General features: G+C 37.9%; 1 protein-coding gene across 2 annotated transcripts in view; it reads right to left on the reverse strand.

Annotated features, from left to right (window-relative positions):
• The window catches only part of LEKR1 (leucine, glutamate and lysine rich 1), a 189,456-nt gene extending 175,792 nt beyond the window's left edge, over positions 1-13,664 (reverse strand). Inside the window, exons 1-2 of one of the 2 annotated variants that reach the window (XM_059163678.1) lie at positions 13,548-13,664; positions 10,137-10,218 (exon numbers count right to left, since the gene is read on the reverse strand). In XM_059163678.1, the coding sequence (XP_059019661.1) occupies positions 10,137-10,184 (48 nt within the window). In that variant the 5' untranslated portion in view covers positions 10,185-10,218; positions 13,548-13,664. Of the gene's footprint in view, positions 1-10,136; positions 10,219-13,261 lie in introns of both variants that reach the window. The other variant, XM_059163679.1, reaches the window with a different exon arrangement.
• Positions 13,665-14,255: the final 591 nt, after the last annotated feature.

The following is a 14,255-nucleotide window of genomic DNA, read 5'->3' on the forward strand; positions in this document are numbered from 1 at the left end:
AAAGTACCTATTTCTTATAACCAAAAAAACTTCATTCTATTATGTGAGTAATAGGTTTTCATATAGAAATGCAGAATAATAAATATAATTATAAATGTAAATAAATAACATATATACTTATACATAAATATCTTAGACACACATATATTTTGAAAATAGGTGTATCTTAGACTCAGCCTTTATTTACGGACTTTGGTATCCAGGAAATTTTAAACTATGTGTCTTTTTCAAAACTAATCCTTATAAGTTGCTTTATTCATCCAATTCATTGATTAAAAATGTTGACTAATTAAAAATTTGACTATGACAAAATCAAGGAAAGAACTCCACAGCATGTCAGCACATTTGAAGAGCTGAAGGTACACTTTTCAGCTGGTTACTAAACTACCCAATTATCTTTATACTGATTCATATCATCCTCAGGAATATTATGACAAACTTTGTCAAATGTCTTTTTTTTTTTTTTGATTTTATTTATTTATTTGACAGAGAGAAATCACAAGTAGACGGAGAGGCAGGCAGAGAGAGAGAAGGAAGCAGGCTCCCTGCTGAGCAGAGAGCCCGATGCGGGACTCGATCCCAGGACTCTGAGATCATGACCTGAGCTGAAGGCAGCGGCTTAACCCACTGAGCCACCCAGGCGCCCCTGTCAAATGTCTTCATAAGGCCCATATTTTCTATGGCTACCACAGTTCCTAGATCTAGTAAGTGAAAACAAAATGGGGGCGCCTGGGTGGCTTAGTGGGTTAAACAGCTGCCTTCGGCTCAGGTCATGATCTCAGGGTCCTGGGATCGAGTTCCGCATCAGGCTCCCTGCTGAGCAGGGAGCCCGCTTCCTCCTCTCTCTCTCTCTGCCTGCCTGTCTGCCTACATGTGATCTCTCTCTTTCAAATAAATAAATAAAATCTTAAAAAAAAAAAAGAAAACAAAATGGAATGGCAGAACCTACATGCCACTTCCCTTAATGAACATAAAATTGGCTCAAGAGTTATTGCTTTCTCTAGTATATCCTCACAAATCACCTTTTATTTTTTAAGATTTTATTTATTTATTTAAAAGAGTGAGAGCTCACATACCTGTGCATGAGCTGGAGGAGGGGCAGAAGGAGAGGGAGAAGCAGACTCCCCACTCAGCAGAGAGCCTGATGCCAGGCTGGATCCCAGGGCCCTCAAACCATGACCTGAGCTGAACACAGACACTTACCTAACTGAGCTACCCAGGTACCCCCCCATCACTGTCTAATAAATATATTCTAGTATATTGTCTGGGATTGAAATTGAGTTCACTGGTTGTGATTTATGGTTATTTTACACATGGGATGGCATGTGTACGTTATCCTCTTACTCTCTCCATGTTCTCAAAGATCACCAAGAGTAGTTCCACAATCCCATGTAAAGGCACTAACAGTTCCTGTAAATATAATTTATCTAGGTCAAGAGACCTGAACTAATTCAGAGCAGATGGGTATTTTCTTATAATTCCTTTGCTCATTGTGAGTTTTGGTTCCTTCTCATCAATTTGAAAATTATATTTCTTACTTGGAGGCACTTTCATTCTTAACCTTATGCCCATTAATCATGGTTCTTGCCCAGATTCTGGCAAAATGCCTTATCCTCATCCCAAAGAAGACTCTTGCTGGCTGGAGCTTATTTGCAGCCTGATGTACAAAACAGAAAGAGTATACATTTCACAGTTACAAAAGTTATTAGGATGCTATTCTACCACAGCCATAAAGGTGGGGTGGAGGGAGCTGAAATATATGAAGTAATACATTTTATAGAACAGGTCTTCTAGAAGTTCAACAAAGAGAGCCCAAACATGACATTAAGATCTAGGAAACAAGACAATCAAATTATAAAATAATAAGTCCATAAGAAGAGTCTCCAGATTTGGCCTAGTACAATCTGAATCACTGATCGATCTATGTTAAATAAGTATATTGAACAAAAGTTTTCAGTGTTATTAACTTGTAAATAATTTTCCATAAGTAAAACTACAATAGAAAGAAATGTAATAACCCTTTCAAATTCTTTGTTTGTATGGGCTAATTACTTAGGACATTTTTGTCAAACTTGAGAAATTATTGAATACTATAATTGTGTTCCCAAATGAAGTAAGTCAAAGTTATGTTTTTTGTGAAACATAATTTGTGCTTCATTCTTATAACTTGTGTTATATAATGTCCCATTTGGTAAGTAAAATAATGACATGCTGTCATTCTTGACAAAAGAGCTATCATTAGCAGGATGTTTTGCTTTCTACAAGATGCACTTTGGCGGAGGCATCAACAAATACAGGATATTAAACAAACGTACAGCTCTTTAAAAATAAATTATAAAACAAACTGTTCATGTGCAGTGTTTGTACTTTAAAAATTTTGTTATTTAACATAAAAATGATGCAAAATTTTTAAAAAGGTTTATTTAGGCTTTGGATCCTTTTCCAAGTTCTTGTTTGTGCTTTACCTAGAAAAGGCACTTGAGTAACCTACTGCTGCCCATCTGAGGCATTCTCTGCTCCAAAACTGTTCCTTCTTCCTTATTCTACCCCTCCCAGGCTTTTCATACTTGAATAAGGAAGAAAAAAATGGGTAAATTATGCCACAAAGGTAAGAGTGACAGCAATATAAAATGTTAATCTTTCTAAGAGGCTTTCCATTCAAAAAGGTGCAGAGTGTCTAGCTAGTGAATTTCATTAGGATTGGGAGAAACACTTTAAGATAGGACAGTGTACCTCTTGAATCATTAAGTATATAGGACACCTGACCATTTCATAATACCATCAGGACCCTTCTTTATCAATAAGTCAAACTGCTATACCACCAATTTAAAGATCAACTGGCAAAAAATATCTACAAAAACCCCTATGCCAACATTATAGGTAACAGTGAAAAATTATGTGTTTTTTCCTCTAATATCAGTAGCAAGGCAAATATATTCATTCTCTCCACTCTTATTCAACATAATGCTGGAAGTTCTAGCCAGGGCAAGAAGGCAAGGAGAAGTAAATGGTATACATACAAGAAAGAAAGAAAAGAAAAGGGAAAGGAAAAGAAAAAGAAAAGAAAACTATCCCTATTTGAGAGGACATGATTGTCTACATAGAAAATCCCAAGAATCTACAATAAAACTAGAACAAATAGGTTTAAGCAAGATCAATAATTGAAGAATAACATACAAAAACTAATTATATTTGTACAAACTGCCAGTGAACACATGGACAGGGAAATTAAAAATACAACACCGATTGCTCAAAAAAATGAAATACTTAGGCGTAAAGCTAACAAAACATATACAGTACTTATATGCTAAAAACTATAAAATGCTGATGAAAAAAACCAAAGAAGATCCAAATATATAGAAAAACATACTGAAGACTCAAAATATTAAAAATAGCAATTGCCGGGGCGCCTGGGTGGCTCAGCGAGTTAAAGCCTCTGCCTTCGGCTCAGGTCATGATCCCAGGATCCTGGGATCAAGCCCCGCATCAGGTTCTCTGCTTGGCAGGGAGCCTGCTTTCCCCTCTCTCTCTGCCTGCCTCTCTGCCTACTTGTGATCTCTGTCTGTCAAATAAATAAATAAATAAATCTTTTTTTAAAAAAGCAATTGTCCCCAAACTTATATATATAGGCTTAATGTAATTCTTTCAGCAAAATTTCAGCAAAATGTTTTTAAAGATATAGATGAGACTGTTCTCAAATTTATATGGAAAGGCAAAGGAATCAGAAGAGCTAAAACAATCTTGAAAAACATGAAGTGGAAAGAATCATTTTACCTGATTTCAAGACATACTATAGCAATCAAGACTGTGTGGTATTAACAGAGCGATAGATCAATGGAACAGAATAGCAAACCCAGAAATAGATCTGCATAAATATGCCAAACTGATTTTTTGCAATGGTCCAAAAGCAACTCAGTGAACGAAAGACAGCTTTTTCAACAAATGGTGATGGAACAATTGGATGCTCATAGGTTAAAAGGAAGGAGGTAAGGAAGAAAAGAGGGAGGGAGGGCGGGAGGGAAGAACGAATGAACGGACTTATACTAAACTCATTCCGGATACAAAAATTAACTCAAAAATTGGGGCGCCTGGGTGGCTCAGTGGGTTAAGCCTCTGCCTTCGGCTCAGGTCATGATCCCAGGGGCCTGAGATCTAGTCGCGCATTGGGCTCTCTGCTCAGCAGGGAGCCTGCTTCTCCTCATCTCTCTCTCTGTCTGTCTCTCTGCCTATTTGTGATCTCTCTCTGTCAAATAAATAAATAAAATCTTTAAAAAAAAATTTAAAAAAATTAACTCAAAATGATTATGGACCTAAATATAAAACATAAAAATATAATCTTAGAAGAAAAAAAAAACCTAGGAGAAAATCTTCAGGATTTTCTAGGCAAAGAATTCTTATACTTGATACCAAAAACATAATCCATAAATGGAAAAACTGGTAAGCTGGATTTTATCAAAATCTGAAACTTTTATTTTGCAAAGGACCCTGTGAAGAGGATAAAAAAACAAGCTACAGACTAGGGAAAAAATATTTACAAATCATGTATCTGAAAAAGGACTATTATCTAGATTACACAAGAACTCTCAAAACTCAACAGTTTAAAAAAAATCCAATTAGAAAATACATGGTCAAATGACATGAAGAGAGACTTCACTTAAGAAGATATATACAGATGCCAAATAAGCACATGGAAGGACATTCATCATTAGCCATTACAAAATGCAAGTTAAAACTACAATGAGGTATCACTATATACCTATCCAAAAAGCTAGCACAAACACTAATGACGTCAAATTCTGGTAAAGATGCAGAAAAGGTGGCTCACTCATACATTGCTGGTGAGAATGCAAAATGGGACAGACCTCTGGAAAAGTTTGACAGTGTCTTAAAAAACTAAACATGCAATGCAACTACTGTACAATTCAACTACTGTAGAAATTGCACTCTTGGGCATTTATCCCAGGAAAATGAAAACATATGTTCACATAAAAACATGCACATGAATATTTACAGCTTTATACATACTAGTCAAAAACTGGAAAAAACCCAGACGTCCTTCCACAGGTTAAACTGCAGTGCCTTCATCCCTGGAATACTTCTCAGCAGCAGAAAGGAATAAACGAATGATACATGCAACAATCTGAATAAAGTTCTAGAGAATTACACTGAGGGGAAAAAGGAATCCCAAAAGGTTACATATTGCTTGATTCCATTTAGATAACATAATTCTTGGAGATCAATGGCTCCCAGGGTTCATGAATTAGGTGTGGGAGATGGGGTAGTGGAGGTGTGTGAAGAGATAGGCTGAGGTGAGTGTGGCTATTAAAGGGCAACATGAGGACCCCTTGTTGTGATAGAACTGTTCTACACCCTGACTGTATCAATGTCAATATCCTGGTCATGAGACTGCAGTTTTGCCAAATATTACCATTAGGGGAAACTGAGGAAAGAAGTGGGGCTGAGGAAGAAGAAGCTGTCATCTCTTGGTATTATTTCTTGCAATTACATGTGAATCTACAACGATCTCAAAATAAGAAGTTTACTTTTAAAATAATAAGAGTAAAAATAAATCAGGGAGTGACATAGAGAGATTAACCCTTAAAAGAAATTTTATTGAGCAATTTTAAGAAATGTTGGCTTCACACATAAATTATACATGACACACTCAGTTTATATAAATATACTTCCAAAGTGTATTTCCTCCAATACCTATTTTCCCCCTGGGATACCTCCCTCACCTTAGACTCTATGACTCTTTGTAGCCAGCCAACAAAAGTATTTTGGACTTAAAAAACAAAAACAGGGGCGCCTGGGTGGCTCAGAGGGTTAAGCCTCTGCCTTCGGCTCAGGTCATGATCCCAGGGTCCTGGGATCGAGTCCCGCATCGGGCTCTCTGCTCAGCAGCGAGCCTGCTTCCTCCTCTCTCTCTCTCTGCCTGCCTCTCTGCCTGCTTGTGATCTCTGTCTGTCAAATAAATAAATAAAATCTTTTAAAAAAAAATAAAAAAAAAAATAAAAAAAAAAACAAAAACAAAAACAAAACAGTATTTTGGACTACAGATTGACAGATGCAGAGTTTTCAAGATTCATAGTACTATTTAAAAAAAAAAAAACTGTTTTTCCTAACGAACTATCTGGGATCACAATATTAACTGAATAGTCTCTCCAAAAACTACGCTTCCTATTTCTTTTGTCATTAACTTTTAAAACTACGACTGCTTAAAATCACAACACACATACACTCACATACAAATATCATTTTTCCAGGACACTAGTGCTAACATTTCTATGACTATATTCTCTTTCTTTCTCTACTTTAACTCAACACCAAATCTGACCCTAGCCACAGTGGCCCAAAATGACCTGGAAAATTACGTTTTGTTTTTTCTGGCAATGACAATCTGTGCTTGGAAATATAAAACTGTTATTCTGAATAAATTTCAAAGTTCCAAAGTACTAAAATTACTTTACTGAAACAGGACAAAATGAGCTGTTACTCTAGAGAAAGGGATTGTTATCCCAGAAAGAACAGTGTGCTCTCCAGTCCTTGCAGCACCACTTCTGTTTTGTAAAATAAACAACTCTGATCTCTTTATTTTACTTTGTGTTCTGTGGTGATAAATATCTTCTGAAGCTAAAATCCTATTACAAGTGTTCATTTTGTCACTGTTTTCAAAAAACAAGATATCAATTCTACTTTTGCAAAAGAACTAATTTTTCCATTAGCTTGTTGGAGTTATTTTGACTTCTGCCTATGTCCCCTAATGAAATCAGCAAAAGGAAAGTCGTTCATTGCTTCTTTTTCTAAAAACAAAAGCCCACCTGTCTGTCTCATCAGTTGACATTCAGAAAGGGAATAAATAAAGAATTATTACTTTGCTGATTTAGAAGCATAGTTTTAGCTTTAAATTGTGGCAATTCTAAACTCAGACCAAGTGCATTCTTCCAGAACACTGGATGAAAATTCAAGCAAAGCTGTTGGATAATGGAGGTTGGACACAGGCAGGGGTTAAGTCAGTCCAGAGAGAGTAGATTTAGAGATACAGTCTAAGAACATTCAGAAGAGAACCATAGTCTAGCAGCAAAGTAGACAAGTGTGGTCCTGCCATCCAGCCCATGGGCCTGTTTTACATTTTCTTCCACTGAGAGATATGGATGTCTGAGGTGTGTTTTATGCTCCATCAGAAACTATGATAAAAGGCAGAAAGAGTTAGGAATGGGAGTCAAAAAGATTATTTTATTCTTTCTTCTCTAAGATTTCCTAAGAAGATGAGATCAGGGGAAGCTAATTTAACAATTGTAGGCTTCTAATCAGGAAATGGGTTCTCTAACAAGAACGCTTGTCATCAGCGTTCTTCACACCTGTCCCCACCACCTTTACTTTTTCTTGCAACTCTTTCAATTACTACCAATTTTGCTATTAATAGTACAATATAGTGCATTTTCACATTCTTTATCATGTATCTTTCAAGGGATTTATTGACCATCGATTTCCTGATCATATAGCAAAAGTATAGAAAGAAAGAGATAGGAAAATTTCACCTTTTCTTTCCTAATTTCTACACTAACCTTCCTTGCCTGTGGAAGGAAGGAGAGAGGGAGAGGGAAGGAAACACAGCAGGGGCTTCTCTAGAAAGAAGAGCCAGCATAAAAACTAACACAAAAAGTTAACAGAAGAACAATTAAATAAATAAATAAACCTTTGAAAAACCTGTCACCACATACTGACCAATACACCTCACATACTTGTTTATCTAATAAAGAAATGAGCACAATTTCAAAGCCATGGTGGAAAAAATGACTTGTTTTCTTCATATTAATAATGAGATGGTTCTAGGATTGTTGAACACTAAAATGTATACCTAAAACTAATATAACACTTGTATGTTAACTGTACTGAAATTAAAATAAAAATTTAATATAAAAAAACTGAAAAAAATAATGAAATGGTTCTAATCTGAAGTATTCCTATTACCATTATAAGCTATTTATCTATTTAACATGGTTCTGTACAGAATGATGTATGCAAGCTGACTAAATAGACCACCTGATCAATGAGCAATTTAAAAAGTTACATTATGGACAAGCTAGAGGAATCAAAGGTTGGTAAGAAGTTGTGGAAAACAAATAACTGATTTATTCTTAGGTTGTGCTTAATAGGCTGTGGCTACATGTACACATTTTCACTGCTTTATAATCAAGTATCCAGAACAATGTCTAGCACATAATAGGCACTTGATAAAAATTTGTGGTATAAATGTATCTAACTTAGATCTGAAAAAGTACAGAGCTGCACTTTACATTCTAAACATTCAGCAAGAAAAGGGTTATAATCAGCATAATTGTCCAAGGCCTTAGGCAGCTGAGTTTCTCCTGATGTCCCTTCTCTGCACTGTACGGACAGCTGCCTGCCATTCCTGCCGGAAGAATATAACTGCAGATTTATGAAAGGTTCAGTTTTTATCATTTTTAAACAATTTACTTATATAGTAACTTAAACATGAGAAAAATGCATTCTGCAACTCTTACAACAATAGTCAAAATAAATACATACTCTTTCATGTATTCAAAACATTTATATTGTTAAACGTCCTCTAACTTGGCCAGCTTTTTCTCACCAGCAAGCTACTGTTACCCTGGCCTAGGATATCCTGTTCCCATCTGTCTATAGAAATACTCTGCCTTCAGGGGGCCTATTCCAGGTCTATCCCCCACATATAGCTTCTTATGTGGACCATCCCAATACCAGGGATTCCTCCCCCTTGCCTGCCACCTCTCCATTCTCAAAGAATATACTACTTTATATGATATTTAAATCATAAACTATCTTTTAGAGTAATTTTTTCATGTCATTATATATCCTCTTCTTTGGGATCTGCAGTGTGGGTATTGTTTCTTTCAGACTATTTTGGTCTGTTTCTCTTAATCTCTACCATACCAGTCTAGCACAATGGAAGGAACTCAGTTGAGTGAGAGAGGAAGAATACACCATGTCTTTAAAGATATAAAATCACCATTTCTCAGATATATATAGCATAGCTAAGCTCTCTGTGTGCTTATTATCTCTTACATGTAACTTAAAAGGTGAAGAAAATGAAATGCAATGGTTTAAAAGGTCTTTTTTGGGTCTTTTCCCTTCCAGCTCCTGCTAGGTTGCATTTTACATAAATCTGAAGGACACGCAGTAACATTAAGCATCAAGTTAAATCAATGGAATGATTAATGCTAACAGGCAGCCCAAAGCAATGTGCACAAAGGATAAAAGCATATCTGAGAGATGACTGCAATTTTTAATTAAAAAGTAATGGATTGGTGGTTAATTAAGAGTTGACTGTAGATTTACTAAAAAACCTCAATGATTAATGATAGTTAATGTTTGAGGTTTCAATACACAATTTGTCAATCAGTTTCAAAGAGATATTTTAAAAATTAAACTGTTAACAATGTATGCATTGCCAAAGTAAATATGGGATAAATGCTTCTGCCTGAGGACAGATAAGAACTCACAGGGAGGAAAGGAGGATAGAAACTGTAAAGAAAAATTGATGTTAATCAGATTCAATGAGCAGATATATATGAAAGGTTTTAAAACAGTGTCTGGTACATGATAAGTGGCAAAAAATAAGATGAAACTGAAATAGACCTTTATATGGAGAGAGACACCAACATTTAGCATCACAACATTTAGCGTTTGTAACAAAAAGTTACAAAGTAACTGTAGTTTCTATAATGGCTTACACTAACTATCCATTTTGCAAATACAGAATAAGGTTCACTTAAAATTTTAAACAGGGCCATGTATTTCCATTTTTTATAAGCTTTCTCTCCTGAAAAGCTACAAGAAAAGTACCTTAGTATTTGGACATTCCCGAGGCCCTCTTTTCACAAAAGCTCCACAAATACCTGGTCAAATACTATGCTGGAATTAAAGATGTCTCCTTCACAGGTTAAACATTCTTTGCACTAATTTGAACTCTAGTTTGGCCATTATGGTTATTCTCCTTAACCACTCCATCAGTTCATTGCAGATGCCCTGATGAAAATAAGTGTAAAACCTCTAAAATCATTCTCCCAGGTTTTACAACTAACTACCTTAAAATGTTCTTAATATTATGCTGTAATAACCCAATATCATACCTTTTGGATTTCTTCAGGTAATGCATGCATGGGGATGTGACGATCCATAATTTCCAAAATGTGAGTTCTCAAGTAAAATAATCTAAAAACATTGATAACAATAATCAGAATTGAAACAATGTGAATAAAATTCAAATTAAAAGATATAAGTTCTTAGGAGTACTCAGAGATGAATGGTGATAACTTTCAACAGTTATTTTGTCAACTCAATGTTAAAAGGTACAAACAACTGGGCTTTTCTCAGTTATTAGGCCACTAGAATGAAAAAGATAACAGACAACTTAGAAAACTTCTTTTTCTTTAGAACTATATAGTCTAATTGTAATTTCTGTGGTCGTTTACTACTAACAATTTGTTTTGCAAATACAGAATAAATGTCACTTAAAATTTTAAACAGGCCCATTTATTTCTGTTTCCTTATAAAAGGGGGTTCAAAAACTTAACAGAAAAATATCTAAATATAGTAGTTTAGTTCAGCAGATAGGAAAAACAATTGTGACACGAATGCTGGTTTAAAGGATGAAGTATGAAAAAGACAGTTATCAAATTAAATATCATCTGCAGACATGGAAGATCAGTGCATCAAAGCATGAGAAGTGTTCATTTTAAGATGAACATTTACATAATTTTGTTCAGATATTTTACTTTAATAGATTTTCATTTTCTTTTTTAAAACATTTTATTTATTTATTTGACAGACAGAGATCACAAGTAGGCAGAGAGGCAGGCAGAGAGGCAGGCAGAGAGCAGGAGTGGGAAGCAGGCTCCCCGTCGACCAGAGAGCCCCAAGCTCCCAGGACCCTGAGACCTTGGCCTGAGCTGAAGGCAGAGGGTTAACCCGCTGAGCCACCCAGGTAATAAAAGAACTCAACATAAAATTCTATCACTACTTTGTTATAACTGCACAAGGTGACTGAAGGAAGTACTTTCGGGTTTTTTTTTTTTTTTAATCTTTCCCAACTATTGAGAGAGAATACACAGTCCAGTTTCGTAAGAAATGTTTATATATACATCTGAGGAGTGACAAGTAGAAAGAGGGCAGCAGAGTATGAACAGGCACAATTCCATAGCAAGGAAGAAAGTCTGAGGGCCAGGCGTGGTAGAGAAGGAACAACCTAGGAGTTCAGAAAAGAAACCTGTCTTATCTTTCGGGTGGGAATTGGAAACTATGGAAGGCTTCCTGAAGCCGTCTGCTTTTGATCAGAGCATGATTTTGACACAAAGATAGACTGGAGGCAGAGTACTCTATCAGAGACAGCAACCTCAGCCACTACAGAGTGTTAGGGAAATTATAGTTGACAAAAATTTCTGTAGTAGCGGTATTTTTTTTTTTAATCATGCAACCATTGTTGGAAAGAAAATTCCTCATCCCCTGTGTTAACACAAAGCCTGCTGTTTTATTTATTTATTTATTTATTTATTTATTTTTATTTTTTTTTTAAAGATTTTATTTATTTATTTGACAGAGAGAAATTACAAGTAAGCAGAGAGGCAGGCAGAGAGAGGAGGAAGCAGGCTCCCTGCTGAGCAGAGAGCCCGATGCGGGACTCGATCCCAGGACCCTGAGATCATGACCTGAGCCGAAGGCAGCGGCTTAACCCACTGAGCCACCCAGGCGCCCAAGCCTGCTGTTTTAATGAGATGCTTTTTAAAAACAAATAACTAATGGACTCTCTTCCCATATAAAGATAATGTGTGTGTGTGGTAAAGTTAACTGGAGTTAACTATGAGGGTAAAGTTAACTGACATAGCTAACATAGGCCCAGATAGCCAAGTACATAATAATCTGATGTTCAGCAGACTGTCTCTGATGTGGCAAGAGCTCATTATTCACAGAAGGCTCATTATTCTCTCTTCTGTCATTTTACAATGGACTCACCATCAGTAAAATAAGATGGCATCACCTTAATTAAACTCTGGTGGGAGTAGACTTTTTCCTAAAATTACCAACGAAATCTCCTTTTTAAATTCCACCCATAAAATTATTTGAGAGTATGGATCTAGTGACAGTATAAACAAGGGACCAGTGGAACAGTTTTGTTTAGTATCCTCTTTATCTCTAAAGCTATTCCAACTTTGTAGCCTTATTATAGCAAGTGGGGAAATTTGGCAGGTTCTGATTACTGAAGAATTAAATACTGCCACCCCAAAAAATCTCTCCACAATGCAGAAAGAAAACAGTCTTATTACTGAATAAGCATTTAACTAGATTGTGACACACATCAGAGCCAATCTGCTAATGAGACTACAAAGACAGAAAGTAACTCCACTTTTTTTTATATAACTGTGTAGATACAATCCATTACATACATCTTCTCAAGAGAAACGGTAACTCATTCTCAATAGTCTGTTATACAATTCCATAGTTTGTTTTCAATTGACCTAGTAATTGAAGAAGCTATCTGCGCTAGTTAATTGCGACTGTTCTAAGGAATACAAATCTCTAGGACAGAGCCCTTGGTACTAATTTAAGGAGCCTAGGCGAAATTTCCAAGATGACAGATTGCTTCCTTGATGTTTACATTTTAAAGAAATTTTTCTCAAGTCCTCGAGAAAAATTGAGTCGTTTTAAAAATTGCATAGGTATTAAAGGAACGGTGGAAACATTCACAAATACAAAGTTTCTCAAGAAAGGGAGGAGGAAAGTCTCTTTCCCCTTTGGCAACACGGCAATTTTTTAAATTATTACTTCACTCTCACATCATTTTGCATGTTTTATGAAGTCAGTTTCTTTTATTCTTTCACATTACATACATGCAGGCTGCCCTTGAGCAAGAGGTGCAGTGAAACTGGCAGCAACCACTAAGTATTTGTGAACCTGCTCTATAACAGGATCACAAGGAAGATGTGGAAAACACAGGAACGTCCTGGATTGTTCACTTCCGATTCCCTTCCTCACAGCAGTGTCATGTTGGGCCATTAACTCACGTTCAGCTTTCGGGCCCTTCCGTAAACACACCCTTCCCCTAGTGTGAATCACCCGCAAAGGAGCAGGTCACGGTCAGGTGAAACGAAGTTCACGTTCTAAGACATTCCTGAAGCGGCGGGATTTTCCAAATAGAAACCAACTGCAAGGCCAGCTAAGACTGCTGGATTTTGAAACCCGTCCCCTTCTAACCCCGTACCCTCGGGACCTGCTGTGGCAAGAGGAAGGAGGAGGGTGCAGGGCGGAGGACGAGCTGCGCTCTCGGTAGAGGACGCCGGGGCCAAGCGGGCTCGCGGAAGCTGGGCAGGGGCCGCAAAGGGGTGCGGGGGCGACGCTCGGGGCCACATTCCCTTGCCCCGGCGCCGCGGCTCAGCCTTCCGGCCCTCTCCCCCTCTCCCCCGGTGTCAGCACGCCTCCGCTCCGGAACTGCGTCCCGAAGACTGGGTAGGCCGGGGGGCACTCAAGGAAGTCATTCATTGTCTCACCTAGACCTCCACTCGGAGTGCGAACGGCTTTCGCGGTCTCCCGGGAGACCAAAGCTACGCGTCGGCTGGACGTCAGGGCGCAGTGACGTCACGGCCCACGCCGTTCGCCAACGCAGAGTGGGGCTCCCTTGCCACGCCTAGGGCCCCACGCGCCCGGCGGAAGCCGGAAAGCTCTCGACTGGGTTTGCGGGGACTGAGGGGGCAGGGGGCGGGGGGGGGGGGAAGGCTTGTCTTATACAGAGTGTTTTGTGAGGGAAGGAAGGGGCGCGAAGACGAACGTGGGGGAGGGCAGGCTGGAGTCCTAGTAGAAGCTGCTGAGAAGAGAAATGTCCCTAGGTTCAAGTGGGTTGGAGAGAGACTCAGCCTGCAGTGGTGGCCTAGGTCCCTGTACCTCTGATCCCTGGCTCTAGAGCCCGCAAAGCGGGCACAGCAGTGGACCATTATAATATTGAGCGCCAAGAGGAGAAAAGCCTGTTGAAGAGGTCATGAGTATAAAGGGAAGCTCTGGTCATCGGCATTGCCACGAGGGCAATTGGGAAGGCGTTAGAATTTTCATAGCCCAAACTACTCGGGATGGACTAAGTCTCATTCAGAAGGTACCCTGAGACTGCCCTCGTACACAGGTTATTTACAGGAGGCTGCGTAGCTTTACACGTGACTCTTCCTTCATAAAGCAAGTGTTTATTAATGACCTACTACTAAGAGACA

This window comes from Mustela lutreola, chromosome 2 (assembly GCF_030435805.1).
Source record: "Mustela lutreola isolate mMusLut2 chromosome 2, mMusLut2.pri, whole genome shotgun sequence".
In the NCBI taxonomy this organism is placed as follows: Eukaryota; Metazoa; Chordata; class Mammalia; order Carnivora; family Mustelidae; genus Mustela; species Mustela lutreola.